The sequence below is a fragment of the Salvia miltiorrhiza genome, chromosome 4, assembly GCF_028751815.1.
Source record: "Salvia miltiorrhiza cultivar Shanhuang (shh) chromosome 4, IMPLAD_Smil_shh, whole genome shotgun sequence".
In the NCBI taxonomy this organism is placed as follows: Eukaryota; Viridiplantae; Streptophyta; class Magnoliopsida; order Lamiales; family Lamiaceae; genus Salvia; species Salvia miltiorrhiza.
The window spans coordinates 20,489,841-20,516,500 of record NC_080390.1 but is presented as its reverse complement, the minus strand read 5'-3'; the positions used below and the strand labels follow the sequence as shown (position 1 = coordinate 20,516,500).

Genomic DNA, 26,660 nt, shown 5'->3' with positions numbered 1-26,660 from the left:
TATTTTTAAATTACCTATCCTGTGTTTGAGAAGGTCCCTCAGTTCCTCGGCATCACCTTGAAGTGTATTTAGTTGTCTTACATGAGACTTGGGATATTCCACATAGTTCCGTCTATGGAGCCTAAAGCTTAAACCATGGCATGGCAGTAAAAAGTAAGTTGGCCTAGTCTCTCGCTCAGCTTTCGCCTTATGAAGTGGCCAAGTTGAATCGAACCGGACGAAATAATATTGTGCTCAAATTTGATTTGTTTAGTATCGACTCAAATCCCAAACTTTGTTATCAAATTACTTTGAGGCTCACAAGCTTAATCGAGCCTATACGAACTTTCTAAATTTATATTTATATTCAAAATAGTAATTATTTTCTTTTAAAAATAAATTATTTCATTCAGAATAATAAATATATTAATTTTTTTTATAACAAACAGAGTTAATTAGAGATTTAATACAATTATTATTAATTTTAGTAGATAAATATAAGTTGTACTTACTAATAATTTATATTTTTAAAGCTAAAATCACTTGACGAACGTGTTCACAAGCTAACGAGCCAAATACTATCAAATTCAAGTTTGGCTTATTTATTTATCGAACTTTTCTATACAAACTTTTTTCGAATCGAGCTCTGAATACTTTGCGAGTGACTTAATTTGTTTACGACCCTACCCAAAATGAAAACACAATTTTATCATAGTGGTTATAACAATATTTTGTTATCGTTTTTAACTAGTCTCATGTGTTACTATTATATGATTTACATTATAAAACATTCTTGATGTACCTTTGGGGGTTTAATAGACAGAGTACGTAAGATAATGAAATGTCAGTCGACTACTTATATTAATTTTAATAAAATAAAAATAATTGAATGTTTTATGGATGAAGAAGAAATCCCACTTAAAAAATAATATTAATAATAATAATTAATTAAATTGTGAATGAAAAATAAAATTAGCATGTAATAGAAAATAAAAAAAATTATATTTATAAGCGTCTTAAAATGACAAAAATAAATTATTTTTTATGGCGGAGGAAATATTTTAATAAATGTTGAGACCTATATCAGGACATCAAAAGCCATCAACCTATTAGATTCCCATAGTGAGTAAAGCCCAACAAATCTTGAAGGAAAACTTGAGCATGTTAGAAGATAATTCTCATTTCTTAACTAAAACTATATAAATATCTATATTCCATTTTTTGTTAACATTACATTCCACATCTTCCATAATTGCAAATCCCAGAAAGAACCCGTGCATTTTACAGTTTATTCTTTCGGAAACCTGCAACTAGGCGACTTACCGATTTCCTTTGATAGGTTAAGTCATATACGGTGATCCTGTAAGGTTAAGTATCGACGTTGCCATCTCACAGCTATGAACTCCAGCTCGCTTGTGCTCTCTCCACCAGCAAAGTTGCTGGAACACATCTTAAAGACATGGACCTCATCTAGGACATCCAGAGTAAGAGCAGGAATGTCAGCAGTCCATTCAAGCATCGGATACTTCGACTGTAAGCTGCAAGTATGCATTATCAGTTAGCAAGTCACAAGAACATTGTAGATCAAAGTTGGCAATCGGATACAAAGAAAGACATTTTGGAGAAATATAGGAGAGTAAAGCTGAAAATCGCACAAAACTACAGAGCAATAGCGCATGGCATTGAAAGGTAATTAGGAGTTGTAGAGGAGCAAGTGTTGCTCGGGGAAGACTTTCCCTGGACTACATTGCATTCTCCACATGGACCATGAACTTTATGCATACCACATACCATATTAGGGGTCATTTACTTTTCACGATTGATAAGATACATTATTTGAGTATCTTTATCCTCATTACTAGGATTTCTGGAATCTCACCCTTTTAATAGGATATAAATCAAGCAAAATTAGCTCAAATAATAAAAATTATCATGGCCTTGGGAAATCCCAAAATCCCAATCCATCTTAGTAAACAATGGATTAACCTATATTATTTTTATCTAATCTAAGCTAATCCTAACCACACTACCACTAGGCCAACACACACACAAACCCAGATTTTTTTTAAACTATCATTAGAAAAAGAATATTGAGTAGTTTATCAATTTCTGTCAAGCATGTCTAGAAGTGAATTGCTCATCAACATTTTTAGCTGCAAAAGAAATCTATCCAGCATCCTATTATGTATTTCCCCATTCATAGTACATGTTTCAATTGCAAATAGCAATTTATATGAGACAATATATTGAACCATGCTCCACATCTCATTTGAACAAAAAACTATCATAACATAAAAGCTTTCTTCTAATAGAATATTTTCTGAAATAGCTTATTTTCTGAACAGAAAACTATCCTAGTGCCCCCAAGCATGGGTTTCTAGGACTAGTTACAGCCATTTATTGGGATGAGATTCCATTGACAAAAAAGGAAATTAAAACTAGTGTCTGTGGGTTATTCAAAAACATATCTGCTTACAAAAGGCAAATAAAAATCATAGTTGCTCAGGCAGCCAGAGTCTGTTCATTAAAATGCAGAAGGCCAAGTGCTGGAGGGGCGCTAGGCCCTCTCTCCGGGTGCACCTGTCAGCCTGAGACAAATCTATATTATGCTTTTCTTATACTTTTGCAATCAAGTTTCTTAAGCTGAATCATACTCCCTCCGACCCAATATTCATGGCCTATTTCTTTTGGACACAGGTATTTAGCTCAGTTTAAAAAAGCCCGAGGCGTGCCGAGGCGCAACAGCCCCGGAGCCTAGGCGCTGGGCTTTAAGCGCAAGCGAGGGCTTTTCATACGCAAGGCACACTTAAAGTATAAAAATTCTAATATATTTATCAATAATATATTTTCTACTAAAAACACAAATAATTAAAACATAAATACTTAAAACACACATACTTAATTTAAAACACACAAATACTCAAAAATCTAAAATATAAATAAAATAACATATAAGAATTTATCACATCTTTATTTTTTGAGCTAAATTATTATATATTTTGGTGAAGTTAATATGAAGTTATTAAAAAGAGTTAATTTTTATTCCTTAATATACTTCCTCCGTCCCCCAAATAACTTTCTATCTTTCCTTTTTGGATCGTCCCCCAAATGACTTTCTATTCATTTTGGGACACTACCCCACCACTAATAATACCCAATTTATTCTTACTATTTATATTTTCACTACTCCCAATACTAATTATCACATTTTCACCACTTTTAATTTAAATTATTCCCTCCGTCCACGAAAGAACTTCCTAGGGGGAGTGACATGGGTTTTAAGAAAAAGATCGTTGAGTGTATTGAGTGGAGAAAAGATTGTTGAGTGTACTGGAAAATAGTGAAAATATGTTTTAATTAGTATTGAGAGTGGTTAGGGGTGGATCGGTACGGTATACCAAATTTTTTTTGTCATACCGTACACCATACCGTAAATTACGGTATGAGAATTTTCATACCGTTGTCGTACCGTACTTTTCGGTATACCGAAGATCGGCATACCGAAAATTTCGGTATGAGAATTTTCATACCGTTGTCGTACCGATAGTGCGGTATACCATACCGAAAGTCGGTATACCATACCTTACGGTATTACCGAAATTATTGTTATATCGTTTTATGCCTACATTGCCAAACCATTAAGATATACCGTATATTTGTACATATTGAAATTTCATTAAACAAATACAAATAACTTTCTAACAATTAAACTCCACATCTTCAACAAAGCAAAAAAATAATTTACCACTAATAATATATATATATATATATATATATAATTAATTAATTGATTCCGACGGTATACGGATTTTTTCGGTATATACTATCGGTATATACCTAAACAACGGTATATACCGGTTTTTCGGCATATACCGCGGTATCGGTATACCGCGGTATGAGGAAAATGATACCGTTGCCGTACCAAAAATCTTCGGTACGGTACAATACCGTACCAATATTTTTGGTATACCAAAATTTCGGTATTTTCGATATTTTTTCGGTACGGTAAGTGCGGTATACCGATTTTTCGGTATTTTGCTCCACCCCTAAGAGTGGTCAAAAAGTGAAAAGTAAGTTCTTTGGTGGACATCCCAAAAAGAAAAAGTAGGACGTTCTTTCGTGGATGGAGGGAGTATTAAGACTTTCTCATCACTTCCGATACACTCAACAACTTTGACTTAAAACCCGTGCTCCTCCCTCTTAGTCTTAGGAAGTTATTTGGGGGACGAAAGGAGTATTAATTAGGGTAATGAATGCTTTTGCAAAAAAAGTTGCAGCTGATGGGTCCCTTAATTCTAAAAGTTGCTGCTCTAGTTGTGTTTTTGAAATAAAAAGTATACTCCTATATTATAATAATAACAAATATTGCCTTTTATTTCTAAAGTATTGCGTTCACACCGCCTTTTAGATCTGTGCCGCCTCAAATACCCGAAGGCGCACGCCTCGAGGCTTTTGCGCTTAGGCGCGCCTTCATGCGCCTCTCAAAGGTTGGCGCGCCTCGCCTAAAAAAGTGCCCAGATCTGCACCTTGACTAAGCCCTGCGCATAGGCGCACTATTTAAACCAAGGTATTTAGGAGAGTAGAAGTTGTGTGGTCCACATGTTTTAATTAATCTTAAAGGCGCACCTTGACTAAGCCCTGCGCATAGGTTGTGTTATTTTTAATTGATCTTAAAGTATTGTTAATTGAAAATTTATAACAGTCCGTCTCCCTTCACCCTTTACACACCCTTGCCGCCCCAGCCAAGTCCCGCAAATTGAAGCCGTCTGCTCAGCGAATAACAGTAACTCAAACCAATTTAAAGAGACCCAATAACTCAAATCCTTCAAGTAAAATATCAAACCCTCATGCACCAACAGCCAAATTCATTCTGATATCTAGAAAATTTAAGGAAGAAAACAGACCCAAAAAGAAAACAAAAAAAACTCACCCAAAAAATTTCCGGCGAGGGCGGAGGCGGCGCGAGGGTGAAGGTGGCGAGAAATAGTGTGAGGGGAGGCGGCGAGAACATTGGAGGAGAGAGGGGAGACAGCGACAACCCTAATTTCTGGCGAGGGTGGGTCGAAGATGAAGGCGCGAGGGTGGCGGAGGCGTGGCAAGGGTGGAGGCGGGCGAGTATAGCATAGGAGAGAGGGAAGGGCGAGAATAGTAGAGGAGGGAGGGGAGGTGCGCGCAATGTTGTGAAAATCGAATGAGGCGACCGCCTTGAGGCGCGCCTCAAGGCGAGGCGGTGATAAACCCGCCCCGCATATACGCCTTTATGCATATTTTACAAATTAGCGCCTTAGTTCTATTGAGGCGCCGCCTCAAGGATTAAATTCTGAATGAGGCGGTGATAATTAATTCGACTTTTAAACCTATATCAGCCGCAATTATTGACTTCTTAAATTCTCTTATTTGCAAGTTCTATATCAGCCGCAACTTTTACCTAAGTGGGCCCAAAAAATATTATAGTTTAATCCTAATGTATTGAAAGTATAAATAAGAGTATTCTTGAGATACAAGCACTTGACAAACAGTAAACTAGAGCAGCAGCAGAGCAATCAGCCTCCTCATTGTTCAGTTTTTAGTTTAATTATTTTAAGACTTTTAAACCCATAATTTTGGAGTATTTTTTTATTTTTAAATGGTGTTATTTGCTGTTTAAAATGATTATGAGTATTTTTTTGTGTTTTTTTTTAAATGGTGTTATTTGTTGTTTAAAATGATTATGAGTTTTTTTTGTGTTCGGTGTGAGGCTTACGCCTCAATCCCGCCTTAAGATTTTCACAACATTGGGTGCGCGTGCTTTACTTTTAGGATTAGAGTAGATTTGTAGGTATTTATAAGTAGATTAATTAAATGTTAATGAAGCCCTAATTATATCCCAATTTACAATAAGGCCATGAATATTGGGACAACCCAGAAAGTATAACAAGTCATGAATATTGGGTCGGAGGAAGTAGTATTAAAGAAGCAAGCACAAAAAAATCCTAGAGACACGCAAGGCACACCTTTTGAACACAAGGCACAAAAATTAACAAAATATAAATGATGATAAATTTACATGTTAAATCATTGTAGACTTTAGAAGTGTTGGTAGTAAATTTGAAGTAATCAAATCTTCATTAACATATAGATGCAGATCAAACTTAATGAAATCTGCAAAAATAAAAGTAAATCCAAAGATCGTTATGATGACTGAGTGGGATGGATTGAAGATCTATTTTTCTGGGAGCCCTTACTACAAGATGATTGAATTTGGTAGGGATGGAATTCTATCTTACGAGATAACTACTATAGCCTACTCACGTACATTCAGGTCCAAAACTCCAACATGAAGCTTCATACACCTTCAAGTTTATTATTAGAGAAAACAATTTTTTAGGGTCTTAACTCAATATGTCCAGCATTGAATGTACATGCATTCTGGTTAATTGGACCCTAGCATATAATTAGAACATGGAAATACCCTACTTCTGTTGTCTCTTATACTAAATCTTCTTCCAATCTTATGGACAAAAGAAGCCATTTTTCATGGAAAATGGGAAAGGAAACCAGCAGAAGATATATGCTGCTGTATTTTTTTTTTAATAGGATTGTTTCAGTGCAGTTAACATTCTACGCCGCACAGCATTTTCTAAATGATCAATTCAATTATTGTTTTTGATGGGTGTTCCCTCCCCCTTATTGTAACTTGTGTCTTTAAGAAATACTACTAATTTTGATGACATTATATAATTAGGCAACAAGACAGAGAATTACCAAGAAAATCATCAATATCAAATCTGAAACTTTGAGGCTGAAGGGAATAATATGTATTGTTGTTTTGGTACTTACATGAATAAGTATAAGATGACGAAACATGCAGTGGTGACCCCAAATCTTTCCCACTCCTATTGTCTGGAGGACTGGCTGGTGAAGTCTGGGGCGATGATACTGCTACAGGTGATTTTCTGGTAGAACGAGGAGACAAGTTTGGAGAAAGTTGGTCAGGATGAGAAGTTGGAGAAGGACTTGGCGAATCATCAGAACTACAATGGTGACAGCCTTGAGCTCCTAAGGGTGTGGGAGAACCAGAATTTGGAGATAAAGAGTGCTGAGGAGCATTATGTGGACTGGGTGAAGGTTCATAAGCATAACATGTAGGACAAGGTGGTAGAGCATGACGTGAGTTGGGTGAAAGGCCGGGAGAATAAGATGGCACCATAGATGGTCCAGTGTGATAAGCCCTTTCTGGTGATGGAGATGGAGAAGGTGTAGGTGTAGGTGTAGGTGTAGGCGCTGGTGCATAAAGAGAATGGTTTAGAAATGATGACAAGCTTATTTCCTTAACTTTGCCAAAAACAGAATGATCAAGCCCAAGGTTTTCCACAGGAGGTGACCCAGTAATTATTTGAGCTAGCTGTTTTAATCTTTCTGGCTGTATAGGAATTTCAGATGCAACTAAAGCTTCAACCATCACCGGTGGATCTTTTGTTGAGCCATGTTTGTTTGTTACTTGTATGTACACCATCTGCATCAAGTAAGATTTCATCAGGTCAGCAGCAAATGGATAAACCAATTTCAGACAAAATTAGATGAGACCAAAGGCTCCTAATTCTAAAGTTATAACTATAAATGGAAATGGAAAAATATCAATTGAAGACTCAATTAAATGAAATTTCAAATCTGAAAATATAAGCAGCAAAGGAATATAACAAAATTGAATGAAAAAAACAGTAGCTGCATCAAAAATAATAGTAGGTACACAAATTAGGAAATCAACAAGTTCCAGGAAGTATATGCTAGGGAATCACGTTTGAAAAATTCAATCGTCGACACTGAACTTTAATGGTATTCTGAAGTTGAATTTAATTTTACCTCATTTGGCATCAGGTGCAATCCCAATTTTAGTTGTTCTTTCAACTCCGGAAGATTTTCTTTTATATCATAAATTGAGCTATTGAGAGTGAAATTGACTAGAGGCAAAGACAGCAATGGAGTCCTCTCTGGGATTATAGTAATTCCACCAGGAACTTTTAAAATCTCAAATGAAGAAGGCTCTCCAAAAATTGTGGAGGTTAACGTCAAATTGTATTGTTGAAGAAACAGATCAATCAAGGATGATTTCAACAAACTCAAGGCCACAGGATTTGGTGCACTATTAATTGGATCAGGGAGGAAGCCTAACAACACATCAGTCCAGTTAGATAAGCTATTCCAGTTAGATAAGTCTGCCTGGTGCATGGACAGAACAGCAACCTGTGAAAAATAAGTGATCGTCAAACTATTCTTTCTTTGAACTTGATGGTTGAAAAAGCAAGTACTGTATGAAGCAGAAGATTGAGGCCAACCTTTAAGGAAGGGACACCTATCTCCTCGTTAACATCATATTCTAGTCTTGAAATGTATGGTATAAGTTCAGAAATCGGCTTTTGAAGCTGGAAATATGATTGAACAGTTGCTGAAATAAGAACCCGAACCATTAGTCAGACAAGGAATGAAGATTTCAAATAAAGCCATCAATAATAAACAACTATTTTCTTCCATGTAAACTATTGCTTTGTAGAAATATGATAATAAATCCTTGGAAGATTCATGAAAAGAAATAGTACAAATAATGTGACCCAACACATTTATAATAACGGTCAGAAAAAACTTAATCTAACTAGCTCTTACAATAACTACCTTTTTCTAAAAGTTATCGCAGTCTTCACAGCTTAATAGATGATGTAAAAGATGATGCTGCAATCACATTATTAACAAGCTGGTTTCGACTATACAAATACAACTGAAATAGAAAACCTAAATGGTCCAATTCTAGGTTTCCAATTAGAATAAATTATATTTTCTAGCTTGCTTCATAAAGTATGCATGAACGTTTGAATAAATGGTAATTCAATCAAGAGAAGAAATAAAATTCTCAAGAAGGCTGCAGTATTGGCCAACAGTGTGCCTATCAGGGCATCGGAATCATAAAGTTAGGTACTCCCTAGTCCTATTCAAAGACCGATTCAGTAATAGATTTTATTTTCATTATTCCACAACCTGGAAAATAAACATTTTGTTGAGCTTGAGAATCTACAACTAGACATTGAGAATCTGATGAACATTTCTCCCGCCCAAGAAGAACCAGCAGACCATTACTTTGTTTACAAAGACAGACCGAGGAACAGATTCAACGGTGGGCATAGCAGCCCAAGTTTCAACTTTCAAGAACTGCAGATCAGCAATTTCATGTAAATGCAAGTAACTAAATCCAAATAAAGACCTCAGTCAAAGTCATAGTCCAAAACTGAATAGAGTTAGTTGGAGTAAAGCCACTTACGTCATACAACTCGTCTACAATTACCAACCTGTTCAACAGCCCAAAAAACATGTAAGAACAATTTACTGCTACAATCTTATCATACCATAGTCATCCATACTTGGTTCCCAGAGGTGTAAACTATTACAAGATGAAAGAATGATTCGATGCTAAGTTTTGTAACTCTATCGAGAATCATGAACTACACCGAGCTGTTAAAAATGAGGTTGCACAGCAAGATATTACCCATCAGAGGCCAACTTTTACCTTTGGACTTTGCAAGAAATCTATACACAAACTTATTCCAGTATAAACAAAAAGCATATTCAAGTAAAATAAGCTTTAGATCATGCCAAGAATATTTCCAGATTGCAATCACACGTAAAAATGGCATAAGAGTTCAATTTTAAGTAATACCAACATCTCCACGCACCAGACGCATGAAAAAAAAAAAGAGAGCAATAAGGAATAATATAAGTAGAAGTACTAAACCAATTAGGGATTTCTGGCAAGCAGAAGAAATTCAATTAACCTCGTAACAGAAATCTAATTCTAAGGCAATTACTACATAACTTCCTAAAACCCCAATTAAAAAAGAAGAAATAGAAATAAAAAGAAGCAGCAATTTACCACTGAGCTTGATGGAGCTTTTAGCATCAAACCCAGGCTGCTTGTATCGAAGAGGAAGAAGCCAGAAAAATGCAGAGAAGAAAGCGGCGACACTGAGCATCAAAACTACGGCGCATTTGAAGCTGAAGAGTCTGGAAGCTCCCACCGCACATCTCTGGCAGAGGAAGGTTCTAGAACTGCCACGGGGCTGCTGCACAACTGGCAGTTGATGATTATCGGCCTTCCCCATTCCCACCACAGCATCGGTTCCGAGCGATCTCTCTCTCTCTACAAATTCAATTTTTTCTCCCTCTAGAGAGCGTGTATGTATCGGTGCAGCGTGCACGTACTGGAACGGGAGTGGATGGGGTTTGTCTTGATTCGGTTTCTCTCTCTGTCGCTCTCGCTCACTCCCACTCTATGTTTCTCTCTCTAGAAGGTGTGGAGACAAGTTTGAGAGGGACAAGTGTGCTGGCCGAACAAATGCTCTCTCTCTCTCCATCTCCTTACGCGCATAAACATTAAACGCACTCAATCAAAATGCTTTTCCTTTTTCAACTCATTGCTTATCTAATACTCCCTCCCCGTTCCATATATAAATAATGATGTATTACATACAAATATTTAAAAAATGATAAAAAAAAAACAAAAATAAATTAAAAATAATATAGCCCATTATTTTTAAGAGAGAATGTAATTTCTTTTTCTGAAACATGTTATTATCAATGGGAAAAAAAATAATAATTATCAATAAGACAAAAGGAATAATATGATAAATTAAAAATAATATAGCCCATTATTTTTAAGAGAGAATGTAATTTCTTTTTCTGAAACATGTTATTATCAATGGGAAAAAAAAAATTAATAATTATCAATAAGACAAAAGGAATAATATGTACACTTGTGATTTATGAATATTCAATATGGTGAATGGATTATATAATCTTGTTCATATAGTTAAGGTGTGACTCGTCATAATTTGACTTGTATCATTTTATATTGTGATTTATAATTACTTTTATGTTTATAATATATTAAATAACTTTATATAAATTATTTATTTAATTAATTTGATTTGATCAAATTAAATTGGTGGTATATTTTAAATTATATTAATTTTAATTACTTTTGTCAATTAAATATTACTAATTTTGAATTGGGATAATAGAAATACCATGTTATATCAATTTCATGTGATGATAGTTTATAAAAGATCATTGTGAGATTGTAGATTTTAGAAAAATAATAAGAAGAAAATATGTGAATTTGATGTAAGATGTGATGGAGGATTGATGTGCCGCATTGTTGTTAATCATATTGATGAACGCTTTTAAGGCCGTTGTTTCTACCTTATACTTAAAGATGAAGTTCCCTATTGATGGAGGTCGGATAGGTGAAGTATGAGGAGACCAAGCCATTTCTAAAGAATGCCACGTGCACATTTTGTTATATAACCATTTTTTATTGAAAGTACTATTATACCCTTAGTTGACTTCAAACAAATTCTCTCTCTCAAAATTCAAAGTCTCCCTTAATCTCAAAAAAGAAAATTCACGCCGCTGCTAACCACCGAGAAATTTGAACTCTCTCAACTCTGCCGCTAACCGCCGCCGCCTAGCTCTGTCGCTAACCGCCGCGCCTAGCCCAATCCCGCTGCGTCGCGCCGCCCAACCCCGCACCGTCACGCCGAAGCTCAGCCCCTTTCCGTCGCGTCCTTCTCTTTGTCCGCCACGCGAACTAGGCCGCTGCCGTGCAACTTTCTACCCCAGGTGTCGCCGGCCCCTCCGCCGTTGCGCTCTCGTCAAATTTCTAGAGCTTTTTTCCATTCACTCCGGCGAAATGAGCGAAACAGATTTCGACAATCCCCATAAAGAGGAAATATCACAGCCTCCACTATTTCTACCGATACGAGGCCTAGAAATTTGATATTTAATTCGTGTTTTTATTTACAAATATGTATATAGTTAGTGTTTGTATGCATGCTAGTGTTTATTGTTGTTTTAGAATTTGATGTTTGTTTTTAGTTATTAAAATGTGATATTGGTATTCATGAGAACACGATGGTACGTGGAAGGAGTGCACAATCGAGTACTCGATGTAGTACTTAGACGAGTACTCGATCAAGTACTCCATTGTGCACTCATTCCACGTACCATTGAGTACTCCATCGAGTACTCGATGGATTACACGACTGAGTACTCGATCGAGTACCAGATTAAAATGTAGTATGTTTGATTATTGGTATTTGGAAATATTGATGATGTTAGTATTCATGACAACACGATGGTACATGGAAAGAGTGCACGATATCGATGGAGTATAGGATCGAGTACTCGTCCGAGTACTCGATGGAGAGTGACTCGATGAGTACTCGATGGAAAGAGTGCACGATATCGAGTAGTTGGCAATGGATTTATTTTAATTTTGTATTTGGGTTACTTCACTGAGTACACAATCGAGTACTCGATCGAGCACCCGATTGTGTACTCCATCAGGTACTCCATCGAGTACTCGATCGAGTAGTGACCAAATTATATTTTTCATGTTTATTTCTTCTTCTTTTTTGGTTTGTTGATGCTAAATCTTTGTATTTTGATATTGCAAGCACTTTATAGATGGAAGAGACCGTCATTGATATATGAAACCCGTGATATAAATCTATATGTATAGGCTTCATTATTTGAAGAAATACGGACCATATTGAAGGATGTTGGTGGCAAATCCGCTTTACAAAAATTAAAAGGTAGAGCGATAGGGTGTCTTAGTGATCACGAGAGATTTGCTAGCGCCAACAATGCTCTCCATCATTTATTATCTCGACAGATTGAGGGAGGGGATATATTTTCTCACCAAGCATGGCTCATTGTCGGTGATAGTATCATCCGTTTTACAGCAATGGATTACGCACTAATTACCGGACTTCACTTTGGGTTTTGTGAGTTCGATCCTGCCGTTGAGCACCAGATTCCGGTCACTAGTATCTTCTACAGATATTTTGGTGGTCATCCCACAAAAGTTGGAACTCTTAAGGCGAAATTCAAAGCAAAACAACGTGGGAATGATCCAGAAGATTATATTAAAGTGGAGAACTTGTTGATGTATTACTTATATCTCATTTGTTGAGACGATGTGCTTATTGAGACATGGGCATGGAGTTTGGTGGAGGACTTGGACGAGTGGAATTGGTTTCCATGGGGTCTTACACCTACCAGGCGCTACTATTTGAGCTCAGCCGGAACGTTGAGTGACGTGTCGTACCACTTCTTCGACACAGTTTGGGCTTTGCAAATTTGGTCATACGAGGCTATTCCCTCATTGGGTGCTTGTTGTGGCACATGAGACCCACACCCTAAATTTTCTCGTGCTTTAATGTGGACAACTAGAAAAGCTCCCGACGATTTCACATATTTTTTCGATAGAGAGGTATATGTTATTTTGATTTAATTTTTCATAAATGTATTTTCTATAATATATAGATATCTTTTTTCTATTTTGTGTATCTTACCATGTACGGGTCGCTTCAGCCATCCCCTGAAGAGCTAGATGGGGTGTACTACATGAGCCTAGAAAATGGAGATCTCTAACAGTTGAGAAGAATAGTCGTCAGGACTCACTGGCTGTTGAGAGAGAAGGACACCATAGTTTTCCACCACCTTCGAGGGAGGAACGTCATAGTTCTCCGGCAGTTGAGATGAAGGAACATCATAGTTCTCTGGTCGAACATCATAGTCATTCGGTTATTGATAGTACACTTGTTGTCACCATGGAGTTCCGTGTCGATACTCGAGCAAGGACTGCCATGACTACATTGACCATAGATTGGCAAGGATGTTGCACGATGAATTCGATGATGGCCTTATTGCTCGAGTAGCTCATCGAGTACTCAGTGAACTGAAGGAGATGTTTAATTGTAGTGATGATAGATCTGTTTGTCTCAGTCGTAGGAGATCAGTGGGGCACGTATCTCCTATTCATCATCCCGTTCGCTCCGATTCTCGTGTACAGCATCTACATTGCTCTCCTTCTCATGTAGAGTAGCAACATCGCTCCATTTCTCCTGCAGAGCAGCCACATAACTCCACTGCTCCTGTAGAGCATCCACATGGCTCTCCATGTCCTGTAGAGCAGCAATCACTCCACTTCTCCTGTAGAGCAGTATTGAAGTGTCCCACATTGGATTGGAGATAGTGGCATGAGCCACTTTATATGGTGAGGCAACCCTCTCCCTTATAAGGCCTTTTAAGGGAGGAATGGGCCCAATATCCATTTCTAACATGGTATTAAGTTTCTTTTCCACTTTTCGGTTCTAGCTTTTTCTTACTTTTCCAACATGGTATCAGAGTCAACCCAATCCAATGATGGGCCCCCCAATATCGTTGTCAACAGATGGCGTTTGGGATAGTCCACGCTGCGCGTGCGGGGGGTGTATTGAAGTGTCCCACATTGGATTGGAGATAGTGGCATGAGCCACTTTATATGGTGAGGCAACCCTCTCCCTTATAAGGCCTTTTAAGGGAGGAATGGGCCCAATATCCATTTCTAACAAGCAGCCTCGTCAATCCCCATCTCACATACAACTAATTACTCCAATGCAGCCGGTACTTGAGCATTGATTTGAGGGTGATGAGGGGGAAGTTGGAGACATTTCAGATGAGCATGTAGATGATGTTAGTTTGGGTTAACTAGTGTGTAGACCCTCAGCTGCGCTAAGGAGTCCTTTCGCCCCCATTACTCCCCAGAATGTGAAGAGAATCAAAGATGCCTATAGAAAATTCAGTGCTTCGGGTCCTGATTTGATAAACATGCATTTTTACCTCTTGGTGTGTCATTTTTTATGTTTAGTTATGAGGATTTTGTGTGTTTGTTGATTTATTTGAGCTTATATTGGTTTATGGTTAAGAACTTGTCACTTGTTTGTTGTTTGAACGAATTTTCAGAAATAATGAAGCCGAATTTGGAAGCATTGGCTGAAATACAAGTTGTAGTTCGTCTCGATAGGAGTTCGTGAGCGCAAACGGATCGTAAATCGAAGTTCGGACGAAGGAGAACGAGCCAAAACAAAATTGCTGCGCAAAGTGTCAGAGCTCGCGCGGTCGGCTCGCGCGGCCGCATGCCACGGCCGCGCGACGGAGCAGAATTTGCAGGAAGACCGCGCGGCCGCGCGAGTCGCCGAGTTTTCGCCCAAAAGTCCGTTTTTCAGCCTTTTACGCGATTTTGGGGTATTTTTGAGTCCTACTTGACCTAGGGCATATAAATACTCCCCAAGAACTTATTTCAAAAGGACCTTTTGTCACTTTGTATCATATTTTACTTTTCCTGAGAGCTGAGAGAGACGGAGGTCGGAGCCAGAGCAAGAACTGAAGATTCTCGATTCTACTACGGTTTCATTGTTGAATGTTTTACAGTTTTATTGAGATATTGATTTTTAGTCATATGTCTATGTGTGGCTGAAATCCCTTTTTCCCAGGGTTTAGGGAGTAGACATGATTTGAATTTCTAACTGTTTGATTCAATTAATTGAGACTGTTATTCATTTTTATGTTCTTGTTTTAATTGTTTGCTTTATTGATTGGCCACCAATTTAGCATAATCATAGGTTTTAATTTGAGATCGGGAGATGATAATTATTACCTGAACTAAGAACATAGAACACATTTATTTTAATTCTAAAGGAAATTGATAACTGTGAGGGCGTTAATCGTAGGAACTTTTAGGAGTTACATGTTAGAAGTGCGATCCAGGGATGGTAGCCTTGCATGTAATCGTTTGTATGCCACGGGAGTGGATATGGACTAGCTTAGAGATTGCCTTAGGAGTCGCCTTATTAATTGAATTGAACACGTTAGTTAGGAGAATCTGTTGAAACCTTTGCCTTGGGAAATCTTGTCTTATCTGTTTCTCTATTTCGCAGCTTGATTTGTTTTCTTTCCTGTTGTTTATTTATTTTGTTCTTTACTACAAAAACTCTCAATTTCGTTTGTCCAGATAGAGTAGAATAATTTAGGATATGAATTGATAATAATTAGTCTCTGTGGAATACGACCTTGCTTGCTACTGTACACAATTGCACCCGTACACTTGCGGCGTGTTAAAATAAAATAGCGAACATGATTCTTCAGTGACAATCAAAGACCTTGGTCACTACAAATCCTTTTCAAACTTATTCTCCTTGGCGATGAATAAGTTTGGGGGGATGTGTCTTTGTGGGTGCATTGTTTCTTTTTAGTTGTTCTTGTTTGTTTTGTTGTTGAGTTCGTTAGTCTTGCTTTGGTGGTTTCTCCGTGATGATACATTGGTGGATATATGAGTTGTGTAGGGATTTGGATGGATAACTGGTTCATGATGATTTATGTTTAAAACTTGTGAAATTGCATGCATTTGTGTTGATATTGTTGTGATTGAGCATGATTGATGAATGATAAGCATGGTCTCTTTTGATGCTGCAATCAATGAAATAAGTTGTGAGGATTTGAGCCTTGACTGTCATCATGTTTACAGTCTTATTTTTTATTCTTGAGTGATTGTTCGAGCATGCTTGTGTTTCACTAGAACTTGTCTTGGTTTCTCCCTCGAGGCCACATAGTGTGCTTAATAACTTTGAGATGATAGAAGGCCGTTTTTGCTAGCCTATATATCCCATTTTTGTCCTATTACTATATATGATCCTAGTTCACCCCTTTGAGCCTTTTATTTCCATTTTATTTGGTTTAGCCGTGGGTAGGAGCTTGGAGATTGTTGTTATGGGGTAGTTGGTTTGTGGAGATGCGTGACTATGGTTTATGAGCTTTAATCTTGATTGAAAAAAAAAATCCTAGTACCCTACAAGTCGTTGAAAAAAAAAAAAGAGAAAAGAAAAGAAAAGAAAGAAAAAAAGTGAGAAAATTGAAAAAATGGGTACGTAGGATGCATTAGAAAGTCATAACGTCATGAGAAATAATTGTTGTGTTGTGGTGGATTACATATTGAAAAATTTGGTTTTGTGGAAGGTGGAGGATAGATTTGAATAAGAATGCTATAAGGTTGGTGATGATGTTACTTTGATTTGCATCTTTGAGTCACTTAGCCAAATATATCCTACCTTGCCAAAGAGCCTACATTAGAACCCTCAATAAAGACCTTTTTGATCTTGGTTATAGAGTCACACATTTAGTGGTGGAGAGGTGAGACGATCGACAAGCCTATGGTTGAGCACTTGTCTTGCTTGAACTGAGCGTATACACGTCCATGATCTTGATTGATACACTTGAGAGTTGAGAGTTCTTAAATTCTTTATCTTTTGGTGAGGATTGCAAGTCATTGAGACCATAATTTGAACTTCATCATGAGTGTGATATCTTGATGATAGGAGATACAAATGCATGTTGGTTTTTTGTTGACAAATCTAAAACCACAATGTTATCCACTTTTCTCTGCGCTCTTGTTGATTCATTCTTGGTTCATCTTTGTATTGTCCGAGGACGGACAATAGTTTAAGTTTGGAGGGTTGATAAACATGCATTTTTACCTCTTGGTGTGTCATTTTTGATGTTTAGTTATGAGGATTTTGTGTGTTTGTTGATTTATTTGAGCTTATATTGGTTTATGGTCAAGAACTTGTCACTTGCTTGTTGTTTGAACGAATTTTCAAAAATAATGAAGCCGTATTTCGAAGAATTGGCTGAAATAGAAGTTGTAGTTCGTCTCGATGGGAGTTCGTGAGCGCAAATGGATTGTAAATCGGAGTTCGGATGAAGGAGAAAGAGCCAAAACAAAATTATTGCGCAAAGCGTCAGAGCTCGCGCGGCCGCATGCCACGGCCGCGCGACGGAGCAGAATTTGCTGGAAGACCGCGCGGTCCAGGCGCGCGGACGCGCGAGTCGCCGAGTTTTCGCCCAAAAGTCCGTTTTTCAGCCTTTTACGCGATTTTGGGGTATTTTTTAGTCCTACTTGACCTAGGGCATATAAATACTCCACAAGAACTCATTTCAAAATGACCTTTTATCACTTTGTATCATATTTTACTTTTCCTGAGAGCTGAGAGAGACGGAGGACGGAGCCAGAGCAAGAACTGAAGATTCTCGATTCTACTACGGTTTCATTGTTGAATGTTTTATAGTTTTATTGAGATATTGATTTTTAGTCATATGTCTATGTGTGGCTGAAATCCCTTTTTCCCAGGGTTTAGGGAGTAGACATGATTTGAATTTCTAACTGTTTGATTCAATTAATTGAGACTGTTATTCCTTTTTATGTTCTTGTTTTAATTGTTTGCTATATTGATTGGCCACCAATTTAGCATAATCATAGGTTTTAATTTGAGATCGGGAGATGATAATTATTACCTGAACTAAGAACATAGAACACATTTATTTTAATTCTAAAGGGAATTGATAACTGTGAGGGCGTTAATCCTAGGAACTTTTAGGAGTTACATGTTAGAAGTGCGATCCAGGGATGGTAGCCTTGCATGTAATCGTTTGTATGCCACGGGAGTGGATATGGACTAGCTTAGAGATTGCCTTAGGAGTCGCCTTATTAATTGAATTGAACATGTTAGTTAGGAGAATCTGTTGAAACCTTTGCCTTGGGAAATCTTGTCTTATCCGTTTCTCTGTTTCGCAGCTTGATTTGTTTTCTTTCCTGCTGTCTATTTATTTTGTTCTTTACTACAAAAACTCTCAATTTCGTTTGTCCAGATAGAGTAGAATAATTTAGGATAGGAATTGATAATAATTAGTCTCTGTGGAATACGACCTTGCTTGCTACTGTACACAATTGCACCCGTACACTTGCGGCGTGTTAAAATAAAATAGCGAACAAGTTTTTGGCGCCGTTGCCGGGGACTGATTTTTATTAATACTATCTGTTAATTGTTTGATACTAATCTGGATTTTTATTTCTGTTTATTTAATTTCCGTTCTTTATTTTTCCTGTGGTTCTTATTCTTCCGTTTGGAGCTTTCCAGGTAGTGCATGAACACGCGATCTCGGAATCTACCTCTTGAAGATTTTGATCCAGAAATTGAAGCCACGCTCCACCTCAACAACAACAAGAAAAGAGAAGCCACACTAGACACGATAGCTGCCACTGCAGAAGAAGTCCGGGCGTTGAGAGAACAACTGCAGGCGTTGTTGGATGCTCAGAAAGATGCTGGCGCGCAGAAATAGGCCCCAATCATTGAGGCGTTCACCCCGCAATACTATTTTCACGAGCCTCCAAGAGTCAACGCAAACAATTTTGAGCTTAAGACTGGTTTAATCACGATGGTGCAGCAAAACCAGTATGGAGGCAAAGCTGTGGAAGATCCCAATGCGCATCTGGCGCAATTCCTGGAGCTGTGCAGCACTGTTAAGATGAATGGAGTCCCTGATGACATTATACGACTCCGCCTTTTCCCATTCTCACTCAGGGATAAGGCAAAGTCGTGGTATCAAACTCTACAGCTGGGAGCCAATCCAGTATGGGGGGACCTGACAGATCTTTTTCTACAGAAGTTTCATCCTCCTGGGATTACTTTGAAGTTAAAGATGGACATTCTTCAATTTCAGCAATTTAATGGAGAGACTTTGGCTGAAACATGGGAAAGATACCAAGAGAAGCTGAGGAAGTGCCCGTCCCATGGCTTTGATGAGGGGACTCTGGTGGTCATGTTTTACAATGCGTGTGGTGAGCGTGCGAGAATGTTTATGGATACAGCAGCTGGAGGTTCTCTGCTCAAGAAAGGGAGCTCGGGGGCAATAGAGATCATTGAAAGCATGGCTACTACAAGTTATCAATGGCCATCCGAGAGAGTTCAGTTGAAGAAAGTTGTTGCTGCGTCCAGCTCAGATCCCATGGCATTGATTTTGACTCAGCTGGCAGAGATGAACTCAAAAATCAATGCTATGACTGTTGGCAATTCTGAGCCAGCTGTAGAGATCCCGACAGGCGTAGAAGACGTAAACTACATTAATGACAGAAACTATGGGAACTTTCAGCATGGGCAACAGAGCGGGTATAATAATGGACAACAGCTTCATCATGGAGGGCGTCCACACCCAAATTTGGCGTATGGGAATCCCAACAATGCAATTCAACCGCCACCAGGCTTCTCTGTTACCAATGGAGTCATCAATGAGGAGAAGAAGCCTAATTTGGAAGAGTTGCTGATGAAATTTATCTCCAAGTCCGACGAGAGGATGGAAAGGCTAGAGTCCAATGCCGTTGCTGTGGGGACTCAAATGAAGATGTTCGAGACCCAATTGGGTCAAATAGCCACCGCCGTCAACAAACTCCAACAGTCAGGCAATCTTATAAACAATGCCAAGGTGAATGCAAAGGAGCAGTGCATGGCCATCGGATTGAAGAGTGAAGCTACCTCTGAAGGTAGCCATGGATCTCGTGAGATGGAGAGAGGAGAGCTATCGTGGAGAGTCCATGAGGAAGGTCGACGACTCCCACCTCATCTGCGTCCTCCAGGGTGGATGCCGTTTCCCCAGCGTCATTTTAAGATGGTTAATCTGCCGAGCGGGACTACACAGGAAGGGGTCATGACGACAAAAGATGAGAGTGCACGGCTGATTGAGGAAAAAGCTGAGGAGGTCACTGTTGAGGTTTCTGGCAGAAAGAAGGATGAAAAGCAGACAGCTACTTCGCCAGCAACTGTGACTATACATTTCCCTCAGCGCCATAAGAAAGAAAGGATGAAAGAGCGGCTCTCTAAGTTTTTAGAGATCTTTAAGAAGGTGAACATCAACATCCCGTTGGTAGAGATGTTACTAGAGATGCCGCAGTATGCCAAATTCCTCAAGGACATAGTCTCGCGGAAGAAGAAGTTGGGAGAGTTTGAGACGGTAAATCTCAATGAAGAATGCAGCGCAATCTTGCAGAGGAAGCTGCCGAAGAAGATTAAAGATCCGGGCAGCTTCACACTTTCCTCCATTATTGGAGGCCAGCATTTCGGAAGGTCACTCTGCGACCTGGGGGCGAGCATAAATCTCATGCCGTTATTTGTTTTCAAGCAGCTGGCGATTGGGGAGTTAAAGCCGACATCTATGAGGCTGCAGATGGCAGACAGGTCGGTCACTTATCCTCGTGGAGTTGTGGAGAACGTGCTAGTGAAGGTGGGGGATTTTATTTTCCCTGCCGATTTTGTGGTTCTAGACATTGAAGATGACAACAAAATCCCGCTGATTTTGGGGCGCCCGTTCCTTGCAACGGGAAGAGCTTTAATTGATGTTGAGAAATGAGAGCTCACATTGCGAGTTCATGATGAGAGCCAAACCTTCTATGTCTATGAACCATACCGCATCCACAAGGATGAGGTGCCCAAGAAAACAAAGGATCCGGGCAAGGTAAGTGTTGATGTTTTTAAAATATTTGATGATGATCAGTTTTCTTGGCAGGACCCAGGTGATCAGAATTCGCAGGAATGGAGCATGGATGGCAAGAGTGGAGCATGGAGCAGCCGGTCACAACACTGATTGTACCAGCCTCCTTGAAGAGTTTGCTGTTATGTCGAGCTAATGACGTTAAAAATAGCGCTTATTGGGAGGCAACCCAATTTTTGGTTAGTTCGTTTCTTTTCGTTTGTTAGTTTTTTTTTTGTGCCCCACAAATCCTTTTCAAACTTATTCTCCTTGGCGATGAATAAGTTTGGGGGGATGTGTCTTTGTGGGTGCATTGTTTCTTTTTAGTTGTTCTTGTTTGTTTTGTTGTTGAGTTCGTTAGTCTTGCTTTGGTGGTTTCTCTGTGATGATACCTTGGTGGAGATATGAGTTGTGTAGGGATTTGGATGGATAACTGGTTCATGATGATTTCTGTTTAAAACTTGTGAAATTGCATGCATTTGTGTTGATATTGTTGTGATTGAGCATGATTGATGAATGATAAGCATGGTCTCTTTTGATGCTGCAATCAATGAAATAAGCTGTGAGGATTTGAGCCTTGACTGTCATCATGTTTACAGTCTTATTTCTTATTCTTGAGTGATTGTTCGAGCATGCTTGTGTTTCACTAGAACTTGTCTTGGTTTCTCCCTCGAGGCCACATAGTGTGCTTAATAACTTTGAGATGATAGAAGGCCGTCTTTGCTAGCCTATATATCCCATTTTTGTCCTATTACTATATATGATCCTAGTTCACCCCTTTGAGCCTTTTATTTTCCATTTTATTGGGTTTAGCCGTGGGTAGGAGCTTGGAGATTGTTGTTATGGGGTAGTTGGTTTGTGGAGATGCGTGACTATGGTTTATGAGCTTTAATCTTGATTGAAAAAAAAAATCCTAGTACCCTACAAGTCGTTGAAAATAAAAAAAAAAAGAGAAAAGAAAAGAAAAGAAAGAAAAAAAGTGAGAAAATTGGAAAAATGGGTACGTAGGATGCATTAGAAAGTCATAATGTCATGAGAAATAATTGTTGTGTTGTGGTGGATTACATATTGAAAAATTTGGTTTTGTGGAAGGTGGAGGATAGATTTGAATAAGAATGCTATAAGGTTGGTGATGATGTTACTTTGATTTGCATCTTTGAGTCACTTAGCCAAATATATCCTACCTTGCCAAAGAGCCTACATTACAACCCTCAATAAAGACCTTTTTGATCTTGGTTATAGAGTCACACATTTAGTGGTGGAGAGGTGAGACGATCGACAAGCCTATGGTTGAGCACTTGTCTTGCTTGAACTGAGCGTATACACGTCCATGATCTTGATTGATACACTTGAGAGTTGAGAGTTCTTAAATTCTTTATCTTTTGGTGAGGATTGCAAGTCATTGAGACCATAATTTGAACTTCGTCATGAGTGTGATATCTTGATGATAGGAGATACAAATGCATGTTGGTTTTTTGTTGACAAATCTGAAACCACAATGTTATCCACTTTTCTCTGCGCTCTTGTTGATTCATTCTTGGTTCATCTTTGTATTGTCCGAGGACGGACAATAGTTTAAGTTTGGGGGGTTGATAAACATGCATTTTTACCTCTTGGTGTGTCATTTTTGATGTTTAGTTATGAGGATTTTGTGTGTTTGTTGATTTATTTGAGCTTATATTGGTTTATGGTCAAGAACTTGTCACTTGCTTGTTGTTTGAACGAATTTTCAGAAATAATGAAGCCGCATTTGGAAGAATTGGCTGAAATACAAGTTGTAGTTCGTCTCGATGGGAGTTCGTGAGCGCAAACGGATCGTAAATCGAAGTTCGGATAATTGTTTGCTTTATTGATTGGCCACCAATTGTTTGCGCAAACGGATCGTAAATCGAAGTGATCGTAAATCACTTGTTTTAATTGTTTGCTTTATTGATTGGCCACCAATTTAGCATAATCATAGGTTTTAATTTGAGATCGGGAGATGATAATTATTACCTGAACTAAGAACATAGAACACATTTATTTTAATTCTAAAGGGAATTGATAACTGTGAGGGCGTTAATCCTAGGAACTTTTAGGAGTTACATGTTTGAAGTGCGATCCAGGGATGGTAGCCTTGCATGTAATCGTTTGTATGCCACGAGAGTGGGTATGGACTAGCTTAGAGATTGCCTTAGGAGTCGCCTTATTAATTGAATTGAACATGTTAGTTAGGAGAATCTGTTGAAACCTTTGCCTTGGGAAATCTTGTCTTATCTGTTTCTCTGTTTCGCAGCTTGATTTGTTTTCTTTCCTGCTGTTTATTTATTTTGTTCTTTACTACAAAAACTCTCAATTTCGTTTGTCCAGATAGAGTAGAATAATTTAGGATATGAATTGATAATAATTAGTCTATGTGGAATACGACCTTGCTTGCTACTGTACACAATTGCACCCGTACACTTGCGGCGTGTTAAAATAAAATAGCGAACATGATTCTTCAGTGACAATCAAAGACCTTGGTCACTATTGGATTTGTATACTGAAAGCAAGAACGTTTTATGCTTGTATAGAATGTTTCCTAAGTTCACTATTTAATCTCCTATCTGATTGTGTTCATGATTGCATATGTATGTCATTTGTCTCTATATAAGTAGATTATATGGTGTGTTGTACTTCACAGAAGACCATATAATTGGAATAACCTTAAGAGATATAAACTGATCACAGCCGAGATGACTCTAGGACGAGTCGTTGGTTTAGGCTGCAATATAGATGGAAGGAGTTTGTCTTGACTACTTGTCTATATTGGTACGTCGTAACGTATTGATAGAATCACAATGAGATGTATTCTTCTATCTGACATATGTGAAGGATCAAGATCTCGGTGACTTAATAAGATCTTAATACTAATAAGGTTTCAAATGTATATGTTGATTCGTGTATCACTTTGATTTACTATGGGTGAGAGTTATATATTAACTTGAGTACTCTGTATCTTGGGTGATAGCGGTTAATATATGATATTTGGTTATCTGTATTAGTACCCGTATCCGATATAGGATAATGACATGCCTTTAAGGAGCTCAAAAGGTTTATTGCGTCAAACCCTGCAGGTTGATTAAGTTCAGACGCAATAATAAGGGTTGAGTGGTACTACTTAAAGATTACAAAGAAATTAATTAATATAAGCTGTAAGAGCTTTAATTAATTAATGGATGTCGGATATTTTAAATACGGAGGTCTAATAAGTCTAAATACAAGCCCGACTCATCATCGGTAATAAAGGGGTAAGTCAATATTGATTCTCTAGTGGAATGAATTAATATTTATGAATTAATTGTGATCTGGGCTGATCATAAGAATTAATTCATTTGAGGCCCATCTTTATTCCTTGTATCTGATCCCCGGACTGGCCCAAAGTCTCCTGAGCCCAGTAGGAGTCGCCTACTATAGTTATTAAGGCCATATGTCTGTGTTTTGTCTTTAAATACAGATATCTGCTCTCAGAATAAGACACAAAAATTAGGATTTTAGAGAGCAGAGCAATAAGGAGGCGCCAACTGTAGGGGTCGAATTCTCTGGAAGTTCTCATAGTTTGTTGTCTATCCAACGTTGGGAACTGAGCGGGATACAGTTCAAAAGATCTGAGCTGGAGTCAGATTTTCGCAGGAAACCAAGTTCTGGCAGTCTCTGAAAAATAGCCATAACTTCGTCTACAGAACTCCGATTGAGGTGGAACAGGCGGCCACAAAAAGCTCTTTCGAAGGCGAAGAAGTCGTATTTCTGTAAAAAATACGATTGGAGATAGTTTGAGGGGTCAAATGGAGCGTTGAAGTTGACTAACCTTTCAGTGGCGAATTGATGAATTCTTAGGAATTCTTCAGGTATTTCTGAACTCCTCGATGCAGTGTTTAAATTAATAGGAGCATGCTAGGTTTAATCGATGTATGGTGAATTAAGATTGTTGTGAACTTAATGAAATATCCTAATCCTAGTTTTGATGATACCAAAATCAATAGGTTTCACTTGTAATAGACTAGAACTGTTCGAACTCAAGTATTAGAGTTCTTTTTCTAGTTTTGTTGCTGTTCTGAAGACTGAAGATGCCGACTGATGTGACGATTAAGGCAAAGTCAAATACTGATATTTGACTTATCAGTCGAATGATCAGTTTCAACTGATTACTTAATGCGCGCCACGTGGATTCAGCGGACTGATACTAAAGTCAAGTATTAGTTAAATATTCTTCCTCGGACTGAACCTCTAAAGTTTAAAAGAAGCCACGTACTCCAGAAGTACAGCCGCACGTACTCCAGAGATCTCAGGATCGTCCTTTTCTCTGTAGAGGCCATTCCTTTTGGTGATTACCTTTTCATTCCTTTTGGTGATTACCTTTTCAGAGATGACCCATCTCCTGCTCCTCAAAGTAGCCGTTCTCACCAAACAAGGAACCTCGAAGATTGAAGCCTCAGCCCAAGTTCAAATTACTCTCTAACGGAAGAAATCTTGAAGACCATCTCTGCCAACGGATCTATTCAAGATGTCTCCTATAAATTGCGCTCAAGGATCACTTCAATCTTCACCGATTCAACAACATAAGCTGAAACGCTACCGAATTCGTTACTCAGTAAAACCAAGCCTCCCCAAAGTTTGAATCGAAGAAGAGAAACACAAAGCCAAAAAACAGTCATTGCTGATTACATATATTCTCTTAGATCTCAAGTAAATATTGTATATCCAAAGCCTAGGTAAAACTGACTGCAGAGAACTTGTTCTTTGTGGTTTAGTTGGCAAGTTTTCAAACCTCTTTTCAACGGACTGAATTGAGAGTTTGTGTCGTAAAGGAGTTCAGGCCAGTGTCCTGTCTTAGTGAGATCTTAGTGCCCAGTGTGCGCTAGGAGTGAGAAATCTAACCCAGTTTGTTGGTACTGAAGATAGACTCTTCAGTTGTTTCAGTTTGTTGTGCACCCATAAGCACATGATCAGGTTTGCTGTGCACCCGTAAGCACACGATCAGGTTTGTTGTGCACTCGTAAGTACATGCATAGGTTTGTTGTGCATGCCCATTGAAGTTGTTGGTCTGATCAATCGATCATGGATGTAGGAATTATTTTCCGAACCACGTAAAAATCTCTGTGTTATTTACAGCTTTCAGTACTTACCTTCTTACTTGTGCTCTTACTTTCTTAAACTGAAAACTGATTAATTGCAAAGAGAAACTTAACTGCTGACAACGTGATTAATATCACAGGCTATTTCGAAACAAAAGTTTTCCGATGCATGTGTTATTAGTCTAACTGATCTATCTTCAGATAGTCAGTAACATTCAAAACATGATCTCTCTATTTAATAAACTCGACTGAAGCCTTACGTGTATCAGTTAAAGTCTTTGACTTAACTGATAACTCTTTACTGAAAAGTATTCAGTATCAGTCGTCAACCTTGTTTTGATAAGACTCTTTCTACTAAAAAGGTTGAGTCAGTTTGTGTCTCAA

General features: G+C 38.3%; 1 protein-coding gene across 2 annotated transcripts; it reads right to left on the bottom strand.

Annotated features, from left to right (window-relative positions):
- Positions 1-1,141: 1,141 nt before the first annotated feature.
- On the bottom strand, positions 1,142-10,437 carry LOC131021072 (formin-like protein 7). 2 transcript variants are annotated; one of them, XM_057950153.1, is made up of 5 exons: positions 9,878-10,437; positions 8,295-8,404; positions 7,822-8,202; positions 6,799-7,474; positions 1,142-1,517 (listed from the first exon to the last, which is right to left on the bottom strand). In XM_057950153.1, exons 1-5 carry the CDS (start codon positions 10,104-10,106, stop codon positions 1,450-1,452), a joined length of 1,464 nt encoding a protein of 487 aa, XP_057806136.1. In that variant the 5' UTR covers positions 10,107-10,437; the 3' UTR covers positions 1,142-1,449. The 2 variants fall into 2 exon arrangements, with proteins under 2 accessions (XP_057806136.1, XP_057806135.1); XM_057950152.1 differs by lacking the exon at positions 1,142-1,517 and having other exon boundaries at positions 5,739-7,474; positions 9,878-10,422.
- Between the last annotated feature and the right edge of the window lie 16,223 nt (positions 10,438-26,660).

Bases quoted from the DNA above. Each gene is read 5' to 3' on its own strand.
- LOC131021072 (XM_057950152.1), bottom strand. From the start codon at position 10,106: ATGGGGAAGGCCGATAATCATCAACTGCCAGTTGTGCAGCAGCCCCGT. The intron at 8,405-9,877 runs GTAAATTGCTGC...TTCTTATTTCAG, and splicing joins AAGCTCCATCAAGCTCAGTG to CAACTGTTCAATCATATTTC. The intron at 7,475-7,821 runs GTAAAATTAAAT...TACTTGATGCAG, and splicing joins TGCACCTGATGCCAAATGAG to ATGGTGTACATACAAGTAAC.